Source organism: Nesoenas mayeri (genome assembly GCF_963082525.1).
Source record: "Nesoenas mayeri genome assembly, chromosome: 23".
NCBI lineage: Eukaryota > Metazoa > Chordata > Aves > Columbiformes > Columbidae > Nesoenas > Nesoenas mayeri.
The window spans coordinates 3,164,569-3,186,636 of NC_137574.1; the positions used below are offsets into that span (position 1 = coordinate 3,164,569).

General features: G+C 48.1%; 1 protein-coding gene across 1 annotated transcript; it reads left to right on the top strand.

Moving 5' to 3' along the window:
- Positions 1-1,779: 1,779 nt before the first annotated feature.
- Positions 1,780-22,045, top strand: CR1 (complement C3b/C4b receptor 1 (Knops blood group); the record flags this gene model as incomplete). Its single annotated transcript, XM_080358215.1, has 38 exons — positions 1,780-1,852; positions 2,766-2,948; positions 3,561-3,743; positions 3,916-4,089; positions 4,272-4,454; positions 5,095-5,277; positions 5,445-5,618; positions 5,800-5,982; positions 6,276-6,500; positions 6,799-6,990; positions 7,246-7,345; positions 7,665-7,750; positions 8,372-8,566; positions 9,399-9,582; positions 9,689-9,876; positions 10,041-10,140; positions 10,299-10,384; positions 11,068-11,250; positions 11,623-11,802; positions 12,229-12,411; positions 12,562-12,744; positions 12,916-13,098; positions 13,267-13,449; positions 13,599-13,781; positions 13,971-14,156; positions 14,380-14,571; positions 14,819-14,918; positions 15,456-15,541; positions 16,280-16,459; positions 16,871-16,918; positions 17,288-17,470; positions 17,755-17,937; positions 19,075-19,254; positions 19,481-19,510; positions 19,658-19,733; positions 19,990-20,074; positions 21,087-21,158; positions 21,935-22,045. The coding sequence occupies 38 exons, from the start codon at positions 1,780-1,782 to the stop codon at positions 22,043-22,045; spliced, it is 5,682 nt and encodes a 1,893-aa protein (XP_080214341.1).
- Positions 22,046-22,068: the final 23 nt, after the last annotated feature.

Sequence of the window (22,068 nt, forward strand, 5' to 3'; positions counted from 1 at the left end):
GGGGTCTCGCCTTGTCTGAACCCAAAGACAAAGGTGAAAGTGCCCTTGGTATGCTTGGCTGATAGAAAACCCACATGGTGATGTTAGTGTCCCTCCCTTGCTTTAATTCCGCCTTGCTAAATGATCATTTAATAAGCAAAAGGGCTATGTAGCATCTTGTAAAATTAAGTGAAGAACTGAAGGTTTTCTGGGAATCTTATTTATAAGGGAAACAAAACTGTGATGGGATTTAAACTTGTATGCAGCTATTGCCTGAACCTGTCTTGAGAAACTAGGACTTTTAGCTGCTGGTAAAGGAAGATACTAAGGTTCAGGGTTTTGCTTGATGCAGAGGTGACGCATATGTGAGCTTCTCATGACGTGCACTTGGGAACAAGAAGTATTTGAAATGTGTCTAGTACATGTTTTTGTTTCTGCATTTTCACCAGCGCTTTCCTGTTAACAGGAACATGCGTCTAATTAGAGGGCAAAAACACAAAGAGCCATTTCTATCAACACGTTAGCCGTGTTCCAAATAACCCCACAAAGTTCTCCCTTCCCGGCAGAGCATTATCCTGTTCAGCTGTCGCTGGGGCGCCACACGATACTGTTTTCGGAAGCCAGTCTTGCAGAACAAGCACTTGCAGATTGCTGGTTATTTTTATTTCTCTCTTCCCATAAGCCATGTGAGTGACTAGATGAACAAAACACAACTGTAGAGCCTCCTAGCTTAGTGTTCTGTTCTGTTTTATTTTAATCCAAATACAGTTGTTCCTATTGCATAGTCCAGAGTGGTTTTTCCCAAATGATTTAACACCTGGTTTGGGGATAAGCTTGAAATGATCTCTCCTCGCAACCAAATGGAAGGAACTGTAAATGCTGTGACGTAGTTTATGGCTGCGGTGACCAAAGTTTACCATTGAAGAGCGTTTGTCTACTGTGTTTGTTATCGAGTTGTACATAATTTTACTTCATTAGTGAGTGTAACCAATCAAGTGCAATTCTGAAATCTAAATCTTGGATATGTGAATATTGGAGGCTCTCTGCCAATAAAAGGGATAAAAAGACTTGAGTAACGCACGTCTCGCTGCCTGTTTTAGGCTCAGGAAGCCGCGATGTGAGGTGGGGAGCTGGAGGTCATTGCGGCTGCTCCTACATCAAAAAGTCCCATCTGTGGATTTTTATTCATGCAGCCAGTGGTGAGGGATGATGGTGGGTTGAATGAGTCCTGGAGCAGCCCAGACTGGGAGGATTCGAGTCCTGACCTGAGCATTCCGACCCGAGCATCCACAACCCTGAGTGACAGATGTGTCCCCAGATGTCACTGGTCCCGCATCTGCAGGAGGAGGGAATGTCCTGCTCAGCCCTTCGGTTCTATATCCTGCTCAGCCCTTCCCATCCATGTCCCTTCAGCCAGCACCATCTGGGACCTGGGCCACCTCCCTTAACCAAGGATGCTCTTCACTGGGGGCACCTCTGTGCCTGTGCCCTCCCCTCTGTCACAGGTGCCTGTGGGCCACACAGGAGGTTCCAGGGGCCTGTTGTTCCCTGCACCGGGAGCCAAAAATAGCAGCAGAAGCAGCATGTGTGACCTTCAGCATCCCCGGGGGTGGTGGCCGTGCCCGCCCTGTGCTGGGGAGCCCACGGGTTCCGGTCCTGTGGCCTCGGGAAGCCCCGGCAGCTGTGGCTCCTTCTGCATGTGGGGCAGCAGGGGGAACCAGGGGAGTAGCAGAAGGAACCGCGGTGCCTATATCTTCCCACAGCCCCCTAGAAGCTGCAGTCTGCGCCGGGGACCGGAGCATGGTGCTCGCCTTCGCCCTCCGTCTCCTGGGCAGCTCCGCTTTGCTCCTGGCCACAGCGGCTGGGGCTCAAGGTAAGGGAGAGCGGTGGGTCTGAGCCCCTGGGGCCCTTCCTTCCACTGCTCTCTTCTTCCTCATTGCTGCTTCCCTCCTGACTGATCCTTTTGCTTCTCCCTGTCGGGCAGATAAGAGCCCTGTGCTGGTCCCAGGTGGAGCTGGGGATGCCAGCCCTTGAGCATCACTGAGCCTTAAAGCTCCCTGGGCAAAAACAACCCCCTGGGATAGCACCAGGGTCCCCCGAGCCCTTCAACAGCCAGGGAAATGGAGTTATAACCTCACTACGAGAGGCTGTGGAGAGTCTTTCACAACCTGCCCAGCTTCTCGTAACAAGGGGCTTGACCTATGTGTTTAAACTGCCAAAGTAAAGCTGGTTATGGAGATGGCATTCTAGGTCAGTGAGATGAGGAGCCTGTTGCAATAACAGTTTGTGTTTGAGCTTTGTTAAGCTGAAACCTGAGATAAATAGAAATGTGCTGGGATGAGGTAGGAGAGTAAAATGGCAAACAAGACTGCACTGTTTGGCATGTTCGGTTTGAAAGCCCACGAGGCTGTGGTCCTCCAGTAAAGCCAACCTGCAAAGTGGTACAAAGAGCTCAGCCAAGATAGGCTGCACCCCAACAGTCCTTCATCAGTATCCCAAAGGGTAACCTGAGCAAGGTGTTTCTTTTACCTTCTTTCTACATTCCCGCATCTACTGCAAATATTTGCCGAATGAACAAAAAGCTGCATCGCTGTGGTTTTGATTCTGAATGTCTGCCTGTCTGTCTCTCTCGCTGCCTCTCCGTCTCCATGCAAACAAGCCACAGTTCCCCTGGAAGCACAACCAGCAAGTTCATGGCCAAGTTCACCTACGGGTCCCTTGTAAGGCGCAGCAGAGCCTTCACCTTTGCTGCCAAAACCAACGTTTTATTTCTCTCTCTTTTCCAGCCGCCCGATGCTTGCTCCCACACATCTCGTATGGGAAGATTGTACCCGCTGCTCGCCCTCCCTACAAGAGTGGGGACACCGTGAGCTTTGTGTGCAACACGGGGTACACCTTGCAAGGCTCCCACACAAGCACCTGCCAAGATAACTCCAGATGGAGCCCACCTCTGCCAGTCTGCAAAAAGGGCAAGTGTCCCAGCGTGGGGGGAAAGCTCCCTCTTGTGTCCTCTCAAGTTTGGTGGGAAAGCAAAGCCAGGATGCATCTGTCCTCCTCACTTCTCTTCTCAAACCAAAGTGCTGCTAGTTTGGCTCTCAGAGAGGCAGAAACAGAAAGGATTTGGGGTTGGACATGGGTCCTGGTGCTGCCTGCCCTGTCTTGGGCTCCGAGAGAGATGGGAAGGGGTTAACCCTGGGCTGAGCTGCTGTCCCTGGGGATTTTTGTGACTCTGCTTCTGCTCAGATGTGGGATGTTTTCATCTTCCACCTGGAACGGGAAGCAATCGCAACTTCTCGCTGCTCTCACTGCTTCCATGTCCATGTGTGTTTTCTGCGAAACCCCGCGATGTGCCTGTGCGCTCTCCTGTCGGGACCGTCCTTATTATGAGTAATTTCCTCCGGCCACAGCGCCATTAGAATCTTGGTGTTGCTCTACCTTCTTTTAACTAATAGTTTGGCTCAGCAAATGGAACAAAGACTGAGCAGAATTCAGGATATTCCCCTGATATTACCCAAACAGTCCTAGTAGCAAACACAATGGCAAATGACTGACCCACGGGGCAATTTCTTTTCCTTCTTCAGAGGTGACGTGTCCTCGGCCACCAAACATCGCCAACGGGCTGCACAGCGGACAGTCCTCGGGCAAGTTTTCCCGGGGAGTGACGGTGTATTACAGCTGCAAGGATGGATTTGAGCTGGTCGGGAACGCGTCCATCCGCTGCAGCGAGAGCGGGGTGTGGAGCAGACCCCTGCCCCGCTGCGAAGGTGCGTGGATGCTTCATTGCTACATTTGAGGGGTCAGCAGAGAGGATGCTGGATGTCCTGGTTGCAGGAACAGCACTGACAGGTTTATGGCAGCGATGAGAAGGGGTGTGTGTGCAGGATCTGGTCCATGCATTGAAGTTCATTTAAAGGATGCTGTCCATGTTCCCTGCAGCAATCGGCTGTGAGATACCTGAGGTGCAGAACGGGAAGGTCTACAAGCCACAGAGCACCTACAAAGCTGGAGAGACTCTTCAGTTTGGCTGTGATGCCGGTTATGATGCAGACACCTATGAGAGTCAGTGCCAGCCCGGTGGGACCTGGGACCCGGTGCTCATGTGCGAGAGGGGTGAGTACAGGAGCTGCTGTGTCCCCGAGGGCAGCCCTGCCCATGGGTGCTTTTGCAGGCAGGAACAGCGTGTGCAGGCAGAGCCATTTCTGCCATGGGCTTTAACCCAGCAACACAGCATCACGCCGACTCCCTTCCCCTTGTTCTCTCGCTGAGTTAGACTTTCCATCTCTCTCTTGCAGTCCGACCATGCCCCATGCCTCCAGAGGTCACCAATGGAAATCACAACGGCCAGGGCAAAGCGTTTTTTACCATGAGGATGTCTGTAACGTACACCTGTGATCCTGGCTACTACCTGGTTGGAAACGCTGTTGTGTTTTGCAGAGCATCTGGGAACTGGAGCCGGCCCGTCCCTCAGTGTGAAGGTGGGTCTGTGGTTGATGCCCTTGGAGGAGAAGCTCCAAGTGTGGCTCTGAGCACAGGGAGACCCTGACTGTTGTCACTGCGCCTTTAAGTGAGGGATTACATTCTCTTTTAATGAAATACACAGTTTTATAATATGTAAAGAATAAGCTTACACTTGTGAATGTGGAGCTGGGTATTTCTATCCCTGTGGCTGCACGTTCTGTATCTCTCGCACTGGGGCTGGGTGCTGGTGACCTCGCAGTGTGTGTCCAGAAACTGGCACATCACTTGATGTGACATCGAGGGCAAAGGGGTCTCCAGAGCCAGCACCCTCCTCATGGAGCTCCGGCTGCAGCGCACCCATGGAGAGCTGGCTGGGGATGATGCTGGGTACCAGGCAAGGGGCACGACACAGCTTTGGTGGGAGACTGGATGGATCCTTATGAACCAACTCAACCCTCCCTGTCCAGAAAAGTCAGAGGAGAGACGGGGCACCCAAGGGCTGGCTGTCAGGATGGATCTGCCAGCAGCTGGGGTGCGAGCCCTCTGCCATCCCCTGTCACCTTTCCCCATGTGTGACATGCAGATGTTTGAGCTGAGCTGTCTCTCAGGCATCACCTCTCCCAGACTCTCTCATGTGCTTTTCCCCTCCCTCTCCAGAGGTGACGTGTCCTCGGCCACCAAACATCGCCAACGGGCTGCACAACGGACAGTCTTCCCACAAGTTTTCCCGGGGAGTGACGGTGTATTACAGCTGCGAGGATGGATTCGAGCTAGTCGGGAACGCGTCCATCCTCTGCAATGAGAGTGGGGTGTGGAGCAGACCCCTGCCCCGCTGCGAAGGTGCGTGGATGCTTCATTGCTGGGTGTGGAGCTGGCAGAGAGGATGCTGGTTGTAAGAACAGTGCTGACAGGTTTATGGCAGCGACGAGAAGTGAGATGGTTGTGTGTGCAGAACCTGGCCCATGCATTGAAGTTCATTTAAAGGATGCTGTCCATGTTCCCTGCAGCAATCGGCTGTGAGATACCTGAGGTGCAGAACGGGAAGGTCTACAAGCCACAGAGCACCTACAAAGCTGGAGAGACTCTTCAGTTTGGCTGTGATGCCGGTTATGCCACAAACACCTATGAGAGTCAGTGCCAGCCCGGTGGGACCTGGGACCCGGTGCTCACATGCGAGAGGGGTGAGTGCGGGAGCTGCTGTGTCCCCGAGGGCAGCCCTGCCCATGGGTGCTTTTGCAGGCAGGAACAGCGTGTGCAGGCAGAGCCATTCCTGCCATGGGCTTTAACCCAGCAACACAGCATCACACAACTCCCTCCCCCTTGTTCTCTCGCTGAGTTAGACTTTCCATCTCTCTCTTGCAGTCCGACCATGCCCCATGCCTCCGGGGGTCCGCAATGGAAATCACAACGGCCAGGGCAAAGCGTTTTTTACCATGGGGATGTCTGTAACGTACACCTGTGATCCTGGCTACTACCTGGTTGGAAACGCCGTTGTGTTTTGCAGAGCATCTGGGAACTGGAGCCGGCCTGTCCCTCAGTGTGAAGGTGGGTCTGTGGCTGGTGCCCTTAGGGGAGAAGCTCCAAGTGCGGCTCTGAGCACAGGGGAGACCCTGATCATTACAAACAGATCCTCCGGGAAGGTTAATCCCATGTACGAGTGTTGCATGGTTTAAATTACTATAATTTCAAGCCCTTCTCTTGTGAAGGTGGAGCTGGGGAGGTTTATGCAGATGTTACGTAGTTTTTTTTTGGTTGCGACATTAACACGCTGTGCGCTTTATTTCCTTTTTGTTCCGACTCCTTTTGCACGTCACTTTGGCACACATCACCATTTCCAGTGACCGTGTGCGTAAACCCCGATATAGAGAACGGAAGGCAAGTTGATGTTCGAGGACTTATCTCTGCGCCTGGGCAAACGGTGACATTTCAGTGTCACAAAGGTTACAGCCTGCAAGGCAGTGCTCAGATCTCCTGCCAGGAGGACGGCAGCTGGCACCCTCCTGTCCCCGTCTGCGAGAGACCCCACCGTGACCAGGAGGTCCCAAACAGCCTTAAACCTCGAGGTAAATAACAACACAGCTGCTTTGAGGTACGCTGCTATTTTATGTGCTTTAACCCCATTAAAACAATGAGATTAAACCCTGCGAGTGGAAGATTTAAATATATCCTGGGCATAAGAACGTGATCCTCTGGAATCCCTTGGGAAAACATGTTGTGTTTGGTTAAGAATGGCTATATTAATCAAAATAAACGATTTTGCAAGGCAAACTAAACACCTTTCTTTGTAACAGTGTTCTTTCTACGCTTGCACCCAGCATGCCTGTCCTGCCTGATTCTCACATGTGTTTTCTTTCTCAATAGGTGGTTGTGGTGCTCCTACAAGGTTACACTTTGCTGAGCTAAAGGAGGAGCATAAAAATGAGATTGATTTTTCTGTTGGGAAGACTGTGCAATACACTTGCCGACCTGGATATGCTAAACACCCAGGGATGTCACCTACTATTACCTGCCTTGAGAGCGGAGTGTGGTCAGAAGCACTAGAGTTCTGTAAAAGTGAATAGCTCCTTGATTTGGTGTCCGTTGTTCAAGAAGGAATAGGTGCTAGGTTCTGTCCATGCTGCAAAAACCTTGACCTTATTCTGGTGTTCAAATAGTATGTGACTAGTAAAGCCATGTAACTTCATGCTGTTCAAAACCCCTTTGGGGAGTAACTGGGAGTGGGGGCAGATTACTGAATTAATAGTTGCATCTGTTGTGCTGTGGTATAGATATGTAGAAGCCTAAAATGAAGTTTCTTTCCTTCACCAGAGAAAAAATGCAATCATCCCGGTGAACCTGTGAATGGAAAAATCAGTTTCCCAACAGATGTCCTGTTTGGGTCAACAGTGCAGTACAGCTGTGAAGAAGGGTAAGTCCTGGGTTTGGCCACTGCTTTACACAGCAAGGAGAGATGTATTAGGTAAGTCTCCCTTTTTTCCTTCTATTCATTCAGTCCCAATAAATGGATTCTATACAGAAGCCGCTGAATAGAGTTCTGTGCCTATATAACATATATGGTGTTCCCTATCTTATGTATACATGTATATACTATGAAATGGTTGGGCAGAGTGAGGAAGGGAACTTCTCCACGGCCAGTTTTGCTGATCACAGCATCCGAGACGGTTGGGAGGAGACAGTAACTCAAACTGCAATGACTTGGGATGAACGTTCACCCCTTTTAACACCAGGTACAGGCTAATCGGACAATCCAGCAGACGATGTGAGATTTCGGGTGGACGCGTTGAGTGGAGCGGCGACGTTCCCATTTGTCAGCGTAAGTATCTTATAGGTCCACGGGTATGCATGGATTTAGTAAATATTTCCTATGACAAATGTTTCCAAGCAAAGCTTTCATGGGGAATTTCCCTGCTCTGTGGGCGTGAAAAATATCAGAAGGTTTTGATGCTACAAGAAAATGTGTTGGCAAAAGGTACAAGATCTCAAGTGGGTTGTAAGAAGCAATGTCTCACCTGGAGCTTCTTCAGCAGGACTTAGATCTCCTGTCTCTAACATCACAAGCCTATTACAAGAGAGGAAGGGAAAATATTATTGTTAGACAGATGGAGACCAAGGCACAACCCTAAGGAGAGGCAGAGAGCCCTGGGAGGGCCAGAAGCAGAATCCCAAAGTCCCAAACCACCGGCTCTCTGAGTGCAGATAACTGATGTTGTACACAAAGAGATGCTGTGCCGCACCTCAGCAATTACACCCGCGTGTTTCTCTGCTCATTAAGTACTGTTGCTGATTAGGTGATTAGGACTCTCTCCAGCAGTTCCCTGTTCTTCTTGAACTGAGGGGCCCAGAACTGGACGCAATGCTCCAGGTGTGGATGGAGAGATTTAAAGCACTTTGGTGCTCTCATTGAATTTGGAAGCCTTGTTGTGCACCCCTGCAGGGATCCCTTGTGCGCCACCTCCGGACATCCCCAACGGGAAGCACACGGGCAGGCTGCTGGACGAATTCCACTACGGCACGTCGGTGACGTACACCTGCAACGCCGGGTTCCCGCTGCACGGAGAGCCCAACATCCACTGCACCACCCACGACGGCAAAACCGGCGTGTGGAGCGGCCCCCCGCCGCAGTGCGGAGGTAGGGTTGTGTGTGTGCATCCCAAAATTCAGGTGCAATCCTCCCGGCGCTGCTGCTCTATGTTCGGAAAGCTCAGGAAACCTCCCAAGAGTTGCACTTCTTGCCTAGGCACCTGCCAGGGCAGGATTTGCAGGAGTTGATCTGCAGCCATGGCTGGACCAGCCTCGAGCATCCCCGGCCTCATCTTACCATTCAGGTCTCTCAGTTTTTGGCATCACTGGATGCAGGCAGCACATCATCTGTGGGAATATTATTAGTGTCTAACGCTGTTTCCCCCCAAAATAATTCTTCTATTAATTTTTGCTCCAAAAGGTGTGTTAGGGCTTATTTTCAGGGGATGACTTATTTTTTCCAGGAATGACAATCTACATTTATTCTTGAACAAAAATTTATTCAAATACAGACATGTCATCATATTCTGGAACATCATCGTAAGTCTCCAAACCCTGAATTCCATAGTGAATTTCTGGCAACTCTGTTTCCTTTTTCCATGTACAACAATCTACATTTACTGATATTCACAAACAAAAATCAACATTTATTCAAATACATTCTATCGCCAAATAATTTTACTATTTTACATGTATAGCTGCCTGGACATTATTTAAATTGACCTTTTTAATGAACTGTAACTAGAGCTTGTTTTTGGAGTAGGGCTTATATTTCAAGCATCCTCAAATATCCTGAAAAATCCCGGTAGGTCTTATTTTTGGGGTAGGTCTTATTTTTGGGGAAACAGGGTAAAAGGCATTGCAGATGTTACATGGCTTTGCAGCTGCACAGCTCTGCACTGTGCAAGCGCCTTCTCTGAGTATGTGTGCTTCTTTTCCAGAGGCGAGATGTCCTGTGCCACAGGTCCAGAATGGGAGAATAGTGTCTCCTAGGACTGCCTACACACACAAGGACACTGTCACTTTTGAGTGCGAGCCAGGCTACATTCTACACGGCCAGAGAGTGGTACAATGCCAACTAAATAACACCTGGGAGCCGCCTGTGCCAGTCTGCGAGCAGGGCAAGTGTTCAAACAGTGTTTGTTCGTGTTAACCTTCCCCTTGGTCCTCCAAATCTGCGTTTTCTTGACTCCTTTGACAATGGGGCTGGCTCACCTTTCTTAGCAGCTAGTTGCAAAGCACCTCCCAACCTGGCGTTTGCTGAGCCAAAGGAGCCGTATGACAACCAGAGCATCTTTCCCGTGGGGAGGACGGTGAATTATGTCTGCCGGCCCGGGTACACCCAGCATCTGGGGATGCCACCAGCCATCACGTGCCTTGAGAATCAGACATGGTCTGTGGCGCTGGAGTTCTGCAAAAGTACGTCCTGCAAGTGCTGAAAAAAACCCTAAAGTGTCAGGCTTGGCTGGATTTCTGCTTTTATTTTTCTGCCTTTATGGGGTTTTTTATGCCGTCTGCTCTCTGTCAGCACCCCCGGGTGGGATGCGAGAGAGCAGCTGATGGTGGCTGACGTTCCTTTCCAGGGAAACAATGTGCTAACCCAGGCGACCCGGAGAATGGCAGAGCTGTTGTCCTGACCGACCTCCTCTTCGGATCCAAAGTGAACTACACTTGCAACAAAGGGTGAGTCTCACTGAACTCAGCTGCCAAGTGAGAGCGAAGCAGATTTCCAGCTTCACATGAAGCTGCCAAGTCAAAAGCCTTGGCTGTCATTTACAAGCGTTGCAAAGGAATCTCAGGTCTCTTAATGTAAGTTAATAAATCCTTCTGTGTGGCTCCAGGTACAAGTTGGTGGGAAGCTCTCAGAGAACATGCGAGGTCTCCGCCACACATGTCTCGTGGAGTGGAGATGCTCCTGTCTGCCAGCGTGAGTATGCCATAACAAAAAGCCCTTGGAGATGGCTTGCAAGAGAAAGTGGCACATCTTCCAGGCCAAAGATTTTATGGCAAAAGATTTCTCAAGTTGCTCTGTGTGTCAAATCTTTCATGTTTCTTTTCATTTTGGTTTGATTTGGATGTTTCTGAAAATGCTTCCTGGTCCAAACTGGGAAAAACATTCATATTTCAAACTCCTTGCTGCTGGGGTAAGTGTTACATGTAGGAATGGTGTGGCCAGTGTCTCTCTGCATGTGTTATGGATGGTTATGGAAAAGGGGGTAAGAATTGTCCCACAGCCTTCAGACACAGGCGGCAAAGAAGTGACTCTCAGGAGAGTGTGGGTTTTCCTTCCCACGTGTGGTTCTTCCCATCAAAGGTTTGTCTCAGGATAATTTGGGTCACAATATGCAGAAAGCATTACTGATGAAATGGTGTCATCCCCATCCCTTCCCGTCCTGGGAAGCGCATGTCCTACAAACCCCAGGCGCTTCTGCAGAACCGATGCTAAAATCCACCTTGCACCCACCGACAGGAGGGCAGCTCATGTGATAAGCACTTATTCAAACGAGTTAATGGAATTAATTGTCTCCCTCCTTTGGTTTTTGAAGGTTGGATTTTTAATTTTTCTTTTCTTGCCCTGTCCCATATTTCTTATGGGCCTTTCCTTCGCAGAGGTGAAGTGTCCTCCTCCTCCGGGCATCGCCAACGGGAAGGCCAGTGGCCAACCCTCGGCCACCCACCTGCCGGGCTCGGCCGTGCTCTACACCTGCAGGGACGGCTACTCCCTGGTGGGGAACGGCTCCATCACCTGCACCGCCGCGGGCACGTGGAGCCGGCCCCGGCCCCGCTGTGAAGGTGTGTTGCTGTTGGCTCCTTTCCATAGAATCACAGATCAGTGTGGGTTGGAAGGGACCTTAAAGCTCCCCCAGTGCCCCCCCTGCCATGAGCAGGGACATCTTCACCAGCTCAGGTTGCTCAGAGCCCCGTCCAGCCTGGCCTGGGATGTCTCCAGGGATGGTTCATCCACCACCTCTCTGGCCAACCTGGGCCAGGCTCTCACCACCCTCAGGGCCAACAATTCCTTCCTCATGTCCAGCCTGAATCTCCCTCCTTTAGTTTAAAACCATCACCCCTTGTCCTGTCATAACACACCTTGCTTTCTTTCCCCGGCCCCTTCTTGCTTCTTGTCTCTTGGTCTTATTGCTGCCTTGTGCTCTTCACTTCCAGCAATTGGCTGCAAAAGACCAGAGATCCAGAACGGAAGAACAATGGGGCTGGAGACCGTGTACAGAGTCACAGACATTGTTGTCTTCGAATGTGATTTTGGTTATGCCTTGAAGGGCTCTCAAGAGTCTCAGTGCCAGTTCGGGGGCACATGGGACCCTCCTGTCCCCATCTGTGAGAAGAGTAAGTGTCGGTGAGGTGGAGGGTGGGAGCTGATTTCTTCTGAACTGCTGTGTGATCATAATCCCCTTGTAACAAAGAGCTCTCACCTCCTTAAACGAATCCACAAAGAGAGCAAGCCAGGCTGGTGTCCTATCTTGTTCACGACCACAGAAAGGCCAGAGCAAGCTGTCTGGGCCACAGATGGAAACTAACCACTGTAAATACCTAAACAGCAAGACATTTTCTTCCCTGATGTCAATAAGCTAGAAAAAAATGAAGGCAGGAAGATGGGTGAGGGTAGGATGGAAACATAATTCATACATTGATGTCTCTAGCTGCTTGGTAAAAGTTAATGGGAAAGAAAGAAGTTAGAAGGCTGCTTTACCCTACAGTGGGTGTTTGTCGTACCAGCTCTTCACCAGTTACGACTTTTTCCCCTCCTTGTAGTGCTACAGTGTCCTTCCCCTCCAAGCATCAAAAATGGCCAGCACGCGAGTAAGGATGTGAAAGTGTTCATCCCTGGAGTATCAGTGAGGTACTACTGTGACCCGGGGTATGTCCTTACCGGGAAAACAACAGTTTCCTGTTTGACATCTGGAGCCTGGAGCATCCCTTATCCCCATTGTGAAGGTGAGCTGTGAATGCTGTCACCCATCCTGAAAAGGGAGACCATTGTGCTCACGCCGCTTTATTGAATTTTAACCTTGCAAAAAGAAAAGGGGAACCCCCAGCTCTGGCAGCCGCCTCCCCAGCCCACGCTTTGCTGCTTTTTGCCTCCAGTGATCACCTGTGCAAGCCCCATTGTCCAGAATGGAGATGTGGTTGAAGGACAGAGTGCTGTGTACCCTCCTGGGGCCAACATCACCTTCCAGTGTCACCCAGGCTTTGTGCTTCACGGTAGCAATGAGGCCAAGTGCCAGCTCGGTGGCCGCTGGGCACCTGCTGTCCCCACCTGTGAGCCAGGTGAGCACCAACACACGGGGCTTTAGAAGGAGGATGCTCAGGGCCACCCTTGTGCTGGAGAGGCCCTGAGGTCCTGCTCTCTGCCTCACTCGCACTGCTTCAGGTGTGATGGTGTTTTGTTGTGTTACAAACACTGGGCAAAATCACCAATCTCTGCTCCTGCCCTGTTAGCGCTGCCTTGTCCTCCTCCTCCCGTCATCGCCCACGCCACGCACAGCACGGAGCTGGGGACGAACTTCACCAGCGGCATGTCCGTGAGCTACAGCTGTGATCCCGGCTACATTCTTGTTGGGGAGGCACAGCTTAATTGCACTTCTTCTGGAGCTTGGAGTGTGCCTGCCCCGCGATGTGAAGGTGCCTCTTTCACTTGTGGATATGCTGGTGATGCAAAGAGGGAGGGAAGAAGGGGAGAAAAGCAAAAATCCGCATACTTGTGCTTACAGTCCTCTAGCGCTAAACAGGAAAATGAAACAGAAAACTCAAAGCTCGTCCCATTCTCAGTGCAGATTTCCCTCCCCATAGGACGGGTGTGTCCCTCACCATCAGCAATTGACCATGGCCAGCATGATGGTGAGGATGTGAAACTGTTCGTGCCTGGAAAGTCTGTAAACTACAGCTGTGACCCTGGCTATTCTCTTATTGGAAAAACAACTCTGTACTGCACGGTCAATGGAAGCTGGAGCATCCCTTACCCCTGGTGTGAAGGTGAGCTGTGAATGCTGTACCTATGGAGAAAAGGGAGAACATGGTGCTAATGCCACTTTATTGAATTTTAACCTCACAAAAACAAAGGGGGAACCCCCAGCTCTGGCAGCCGCCTCCCCAGCCCACGCTCTGCTGCTTTTCACTTCCAGTGATCAACTGCACAAACCCCAACATCCAGAATGGAGATGTGGTTGAAGGACAGAGTGCTGTGTACCCTCCTGGGGCCAACGTCACCTTCCAGTGTCGCCCGGGCTTTGTGCTGCGGGGTAGCAATGAGACCGAGTGCCAGCTCGGTGGCCACTGGGCACCTGCTGTCCCCACCTGCGAGCCAGGTGAGCATCTCTCCTGTGCTCAGCTAATCCTGGAGCCGTCAAACTTCCCAACCTGCAGAACTGGCAGGGGGAGGGTCTCAATGTGCTTCCAGCACACGCAGGAGCTGTGTCACTTTGGCTTTGTGCGCGCATCCTTCCTGCATATCACTCTGTCCGTGACCTCTTTGCATTTTGTTTTGTCCTCTTTAGTGCTGCTGCAATGTCCTTCACCTCCGAATATTGACAAAGGAAATCACAACAGCCAGGGCTTGGAAGTTTTCACTGCTGGGATGGTGGTCAACTACAGCTGTGACCCTGGCTACAGCCTCCAGGGAGAGGCATCGATTTACTGCACCAACTCTGGAAACTGGAGCCTCCCTCTTCCCCGGTGTGCAGGTACATGGTGGTTCCGAGGTAGGAGTTACGGATAATCTGGGAATTTCTGTCACTGAAAGCCTGTAGGATGTTTCCTTTCCCTTACTCTTTCCAAAATTGTGAATCCTTCAGTCCTTCCCCTTTGTTTTCAGTTTTGCTTGCAAACTTTCAACTACATATACATTTTAAACCAACTTTACATAGCGGACATCCCTATTTTTCTCTGTGTTTTCTTTCCCGATAGGTGGCTGTGGGGCACCTCCAAACTTAACCTTTGCTAAGCTGACTGAGGAATATAAAAACCTGACCGAGTTTCTTGTTGGGGACACGGTGCGATACAGCTGCCAGCTGGGATACATGAGACACCCCGGAGTATCCCCAACCCTGACATGCCTCAAAAACCACACGTGGTCTGAAGCGCTAGCGTTTTGTAAAAGTGAATAGCTCCATCAGTTTGGTCATTGGAAATTGTTTAAGTTACATTTGTGGGTTTCTGAAAGCAATTATTTTTAAAAATGGTTCATACATGGCTTTACTAGTCACATAGTTTGGGCAACTATTGGCCTTTTAAAAATCGCATTCTTTATTGGTGTCTCAATGTGGACAGATCCTTAAGATACCTTCTCATAGTGCATCACACAACTGCAAGGGAGGAGTTTAAACTCAGCCTTGTTCTTTCCCAGGGAAACAGTGTAAATACCCAGAAACACCAAAGAATGGCAGAGTTGTTGTTCTGACAGATCTTCTTTTCGGGTCAACCGTGAGCCATACGTGTGAAGACGGGTGAGTCCCACGCTGCCTTTGCTGAGTCTGTTTTCTGAGCTCCATGTTGGGCAACTTCTAGTAAATTTCAGAGCCCCGCGCAGGCCGTTCTTCCCCAAAATTAGTATTTTGCTTCCAGTTGTGCCATAGTTGCCTGCTCAGTAAAGGGACAAGCGTCTCTCATTTTTTCCCCTGCCTATGCTCAATATATTATTTTGCGAACTTCAGTTTCAGTTGCCTTCTCAGACGGCCACTCTCATGGCAAACGAGCATCTGCTGCGAGGAGGCTCCAGCGGTTTGGAAATCACTTGGGGCTGAGTCCTGATTTAGCGCCTGCCCGACCTCACCCACAGGGATTTGGGATTATTGTTGTTCCTCTGCAATCTGGGAAGAACCAGCTTGGGGATCCTTTCATTCCCATGTGTCAAACCAACAGAAAAACCTCAGTGACCGGCCAGAATCAAGAGGCTGCAGAAGGAAATTTTGGGGGGTACTGTAAGAGCATAATCCAAGCTCAATGACTCGGTGTCAACTGCTGGTTTTTGTGTGTAACTCCAGGCACCGGCTGGTTGGACACTCTCACAGGCGATGTGAGATTTTCGGAGCAGACGTCGCATGGAGTGGTGTTCTCCCTCTTTGTCAGAGTAAGTAGGTCACCGCTAGATCCAGCCCAGAGCTGCCAAATGAAGTCCTTCAAATTAAAAAGTGGCATTTCCTTAAAATAAATAGAACCTGGAGGAATAAGACTTTTTTTTAAAGCATAATATTCCTCTAGGATTGCTTTGTTTTGCTTGCTTGGTTGGTTTCTTCTAAAAATATTCCAGCTTTTGATCTTTCAGAGTTACATAGAATGAAGAGTTGTGAGATGCCTACAGGGATTTGTCTCTTTTGTTTCACAAACATAAATAATAAATTAAAGAAGAAATGTGTCTTGCAGTAGAAAGTGGGATATTGAGTAAAACTCAACTGAGATCTTCCAAATACTGTACGGTTATTCAAACTACAAGACTGTTTTACAGGGTTTGATCATTGCAATTAGTCTTTCCTTCAGTTGAAATTGCTTTGGAAGGCACGAGGATGGTATAGTAAAGCAGTCACGAGACTGACTAACAGTGCTTATGAATTTCTACACCATTTAATGTATTTACTTGGATTGTGTTTGCATAATTCTGTTTACAGGCACAAAACGATGTTTATCTATACGATAATGTGGTAAACCTAGGGTACCTAAAGGAACTAAAAAGCCCACAATTATTGAAATTATTCTTCTGATTACTACCCGTGAAACTCTTCTGAACAGCAGCACGTTATGAGTGGACTTTATATGTGCATATACAGCATCCATATGGCTCCCCCTTTGAGATAACCAATTTGTTTTTCAGAGGTGGTATGTCCGGTCCCACGGATCCAGAATGGGAGAGTATCTGCTCTTAAATATCGCTACACATACAACGACACTGTGAGCTTTAAGTGCCGCAAAGGTTTCACCTTGCGAGGCCACCGCACGGCTCGGTGCCAGGCGGATAAAACGTGGGATCCTCCGGTACCCGTTTGTGAGCGGGGTAAGTGTCTGCACTTGTTACCATTGCACATCCCTCCCCGACTGCTCCTACCACTCACCAAAGCCAAACTTGACTTTATTCATCCTGTTTGCTCCAACTGCTTTAAGGAGAAATCAGAAATTGTTCCTTTTATTTATGACTCTCTCCTCATACAGGAGATAAACTGGGTTTGGGTAATGCTGAGAGCAATTTGCACTTTTCCCACCCTGCTTGTTGCAAACCATAATCCACATTCTCTTTGTTTCTTGAAAGTGAGAAACATTTTAACTTCATGGTAGGACATTGACTGCCAGAGAGGAGTGACAATTTTTTTTGCTAGAAATATAAAGGTGGGATGATGGGAAACAAAGGTAAATTGTGTTGTATTTGCTCAACCAAATGTGTATTTTAAACTCTTAATGCTGCATCTAGATGGAATAGCAGAACACTATCATCATCCTGATACCACAATGAAGCCAGGTAGGTCTAGTATAAGAAGATATACTAAACACTAACTCTTCCTCCCAACCTGTCCTGCTTTCTGCAGTGCAGGTTATTTGCACTCTTCTTACTCTCTTGCTATCACCTTTTTTATAACTGAACATCACCTTCTCACCCTTTCCTCTTTCGGTAGTGAAGTGTCAGCCTCCTCCAAGCACTGAAGGGCAACGTTCCTTTTTGTAGGAAGAAATGTGGGTGATGCTTTAGAGATGATTTGGGGTGAAGTGAGTGCAGAGGGTTGGGCAGGGCTGGCTCTAGGGGTCGGACTCAGCGAGCATATAGATGCTCAAAAGTTTCCCCTCTTGCCTGTATGAACTCTGTTTTGATCTACATTTCTCTTTCTTTAAGTGCTGCGCTGTTCCAAGCCTGCAGATATCACCCATGGGTCTCTCAGTGGCCCAGCAAAAGCATTTTTTACTCCTGGAGCATCTGTAAGATACACCTGTGAGCCCGGGTTCTCTCTCGTTGGGCCAGCATCCATTTCTTGCACAGAGTCTGGAGCCTGGAGCCATCCTCCCCCGGTCTGCCAAGGTGAGTTTCTGTTGCAGAGAGCTAGGAAGAAAAGATATTTAACATATAACTTGCCTTAGGGAAAGGCTTGTATAAGGATTCAATCTGCGCCCTCTACTACAGAATGAGCGATAAGAATAAGATCAAGTTTATACCCATTTCCAGGGTTACAAAATCAGTTATTCAGCCTAGGTGAAGAAATTAAAAGGGCACAATCAAGGCTGCAAAGGTGCCTTAGCTTCTCTCTGGTGGTCCACCAGGATCCTCATGTCAACGCTGTTGTTTGTCTCTCCTCGACTTCACAGTTGTCAGGTGTTTCCACCCGCCAAACATCACCAACGGGAAGCTGAACGGCAACATCTCCGACACTTTTTCCTATGGAGCATCCGTATCCTACAGCTGCGACCCTGGTTATTCGCTTGTTGGGAACGCTTCCATCAAGTGCACGGTGTCGGGAACCTGGAGCCGGCCTCCTCCTCGGTGCAAAGGTGTGTTAGTGCTTACTCTGCTCACATTTGGAATTCTTGTGGGCAGAACCACGAATTCTGGAAGACAATTTTAATTCTTGCACTTTTTTTTAATCTCTGATCTCATTGCTACGAATGAGTTGTGTAGTAACTTTCCTCTATTAGAACCTTTTTAGTAGAAGAGCAGAAACCTTTTCCCTTCCCTTTCCTCCCCTTTTCGTGTGTCTCACTCTGCAGTAATCACTACCAGCAAACAAAGGACATGATTACATCAGAGAAATTGCCTCTGATGGGCAATCTGTCGGGTCCACATGAGCCTGACTATTTCCTTTTCGGCAAATGCCTCTGTATCCATGACTTGACTCACTGGGAAGCTCCGTCATCAGGTAAACTTGACTAAAGGCAAATTCATTCCTATGTTCCTGCAGGGAAAACTGGACTTTCACTGGAATAAATTCATTACCCACCCAGGGTGCTTCCTTGGTGGAGCTGCACCCACCTCGGTGACACAAGGATTGAAACACGCTTTGATAACAATGAGAGGAAATAATGAACCAAGCGCTTATGTAAATGAGTCAGAGGCTTTAAAGGAAGTGGTCTCACAGAAAAATTCTCCACATTCTCGTGGGTTTGAAGTGTCCTTAGTAACGATTACGTGTGAAAGTAAAAACAAATATTAAAAAAAAAAGACAGGAAACAAAGGTTAAAAGTTACACTTTGATGTTACTCCTTCGGTCTCCACTGAGAAGCTGCTTCAGAATTCTTGGGGTTGGACTGTCAAAGGTGATTAGACATGTAAATCGAAGCCATTAGCTCACTTCAGTGAAATCAGTGGTATAAACAGTTAAGGTGGCTGGACTAATTAATTATTGGTAAATAATATGGCTGGTGATACTTTTTAAGAGCAAGGGACTTGTACAGACTAGAAGTGGGGTATAGGCAGTTGGCTCTAAAGAGCTCTTCTGCAGCAATTACCCTGTGGAATAAGAATTACCTTGTAGAATAAGAATTAATTCCTGGTTCAATTCAGAAAGAATTCAACAACAATGTCTTAAATAACCCTCAGTTTCATTCCTCCTATTTTATAGAATCACAGAATCACTTATGTTCCTTCTCATTAAATGTCCTTTCTTAATTTCTTTTTACTTCTAATTTCAGAGCTCAGATGTGTATTCCCAGAAGTTCAAGGTGTTAAGAAAGCTGTACAAGGAAATACTTATCGCTCTGGGACTAATGTCACCCTTGAATGTGACGATGGTTACACGTTGGAAGGCATCAGTCAGATTCAGTGCCAAGAGGACTTGAGCTGGGACCCTCCTGTCCCAGCCTGTAAACTGAGTGAGTGAAATGCAAATGAAGCAACGACCAAACAGTAACATCCAAATGCAGTTTAAACACGCAAATGTCTGTTTTAAATAGGCATATACATACAATTATATGATTTTTAAGAAATACTGTACTGGAGGCCTTAGCAGCAAAAGCTTTGTGTGATTCAAAATGATTAACCACAGCTGAGAAACACTGTGTTTTAGTTTGTTGATTTTTCTCTTTCTCTTCCCTTCAGCATCACACAAGTCTGGCTCAGCAGGCCTAGGTAAGAAATGTTTCCATGGCCGATCTTTAGCAGTGGCCTTGGTGGCACCGTTTCTCTCTGTTTCCTTTGAAGATACACCTGGTTATGTCTTTTGTGCCAATGGGCTTTAATACATAAAACAAGAATAACATGTGCTCTCATCTCCAGGAGTGGCAGCCGCAGGAGTCCTGCTCCTCCTGGGGGCAGCCGTTGTCTGGAAAATCATTTCTAAGCAGAAGGAAGGGTAAGGCAGCCTTTAAGATGTTCATGTGTCCTTTGTTGCCAAGTCCCAAGTTTTAAACACTTTATGGACTGGAAATATTTGCCTGAGCCTGCCTGGGTCTGGTGATTTTGTATCTTCAGCTTATTCTTGCAATCTGTACAATGGAGCTGGAATTGATGGTGTGGTTATGCTGTTTTATTTCTTTTCCTAAGAGGAAACCAACCTGAGTGTTCTTTATAAACCAATGCAGTTCACTGTTTTCTTCTTCTTCACTTAGCTATTATAATACACATGAAAACTGCAGTTACCAAACCCCTCTGAGTGAGACAACTGAGCAAAAACCTTCATGTCTTCCACAGAAGGTATAGATTTCTATTCCTCAACATAAAATATCACTTATAGCTGCGAACTTCTGTTATTCCAGCAGAAAATTCTTTCCACTCAGTTCTGGTAAACGCTTTCTTTTGTTGAATAAAAGAGGCTATTTTAAACATCCTGGGGTTTTTAAACATCCTATTTTTCTTTCTACCACCACCCTCTGTGTGTGTTTCCTTTTCCATAATCTGAATAGATGACATTCCTGGGTCAGACTTTCAGGCTTCTGATATAAATTTGCTTTTGTGTGTTAGGATTACAATGCTGGAGAGCTTGCTCCCCAAAAAACTACCTTAAACAGTTTTAGCGTAAGAAAATGACACTGACCTGGGCCCTTAGGGTTTTTCGTGTGCTTTTACACTTGCTGCAATGCCATTTTTACTTACAGACGATCTACTTTCTATACTGAATCTATCACAGGTAACAATGAATTTTCACTGTTAGCAGCACTCTGAACATAATCAGCTTTGACTACAAAGTGGTCTCCATAAACGCTAACACTTTGTATTTTTTTAGGGCTAATTTGAGATAATTCCCCCTCCGAAACAATGCATTTCCCAGAAATTATGACGTAATCTCTAGACATGAGTGTGAACACAGGAAAAGTCTAATTTTAACACCAGCATGTCATTTTTTTCCTAGGCTGGGCACCTGTGCTGCTTCTAACCAGGCATTGGAGTTGTTCTCCATACGGAGAGCGGCTGCAGGGAAACGTTGCTCATGTTGAGACTGGAATTCTGTGGCAAAAAAAGAGGCACTTTACTGCAGAATCAGATCATTTTCCCTGTGTTCCCGTTAATTACTGCAGAGATCTAACGAAGTTCAAACATAGATGCTGCTTCAGAGGGATTTCTGGGTCCTGCTGCCACCTGAGGAGCATTTCTCTATCTGCACACCCTGCGATAAGCAAGATCCTCAGAAGCTTCTTGCGCCTGGGTGGGACTCATCATTTCTTAAACCCAATATTGTCTTAATTAGCAACCGTATTCACATCTGCAGCTCTCTGATTGCATCCAGAAACACTTATTTGCACCATTTCCCTACGAGTGCTTCACCTACTCAAAGCTGAAGGTGGGAAAATGATCGCTTTAGGTTTTGTCTCTTGTAAGGAATATTTAATGAAGAACCGTTGTTTTTACATAACAGAGGACGTGGCACCTGACCCCAGCAGGGGGAAGGACTGAGAGACACGGGACTACGAATCCTTAATGTATAACACAGTCTCTTCCCAGAATATATACTGATAACTGCACACATACTGATACCTGTATTTACAAGTTAATTTAGGGGGAAGGGTAGCCGAAGTACCAGGAATCCATATCTTAAATAGATTGATAAGGGGAATGGTATTGTGTGTAAACTGAGGCAGGTTGGGTAGTCTGTAAACCCTGAAGTACAATGGGAAACAGGGGAGGGAAATCGCGGCTGGAATTTTGGGGGATACAAACAGGGGCTTTTTGCCCTATTATGTGTGCCTGCCATTAGGTACAACACCCGGTGTTGCAATATTGTTATTAAAAGAATTGCTTTGCCCAAGAGATCCTGCCTGAGCCTATTATATTTACAAAACAATTGTTTCCTACAATTAGCAACTGTATTCACATCTGCAGCTCTGCGATTGACCCCAGGAACGCTTATTTGCACCGTTCCCCTACGAATGCTTCACCTAATAAAAGCTGAAGGTGGGAAAACGATCGCTTTAGGTTTTGTCTCTCCTTTTGCATGTTATTTTCTTTTAGTACAGCTCGGCAACACAGGCGCTTTGCCTTTCAAAGGAGAAGGGTTATTCACCCTGGGCTGTCACACAGGCGCGTTTATTTTTAGCGTGCCTTTGTTGCCTTTCAAAGCGCAACGAAATGCGCTTTGAAACCTTTTCCCCTTCGCGGGCGGCTCCTGGGGATCCCTCCCCAGGAAAGGGCCCGGCGCCCTCAGGCCGGGGAGAGGCCGCCGCCATGTGAGGGCGGGAAGAAGCCGCCATGTA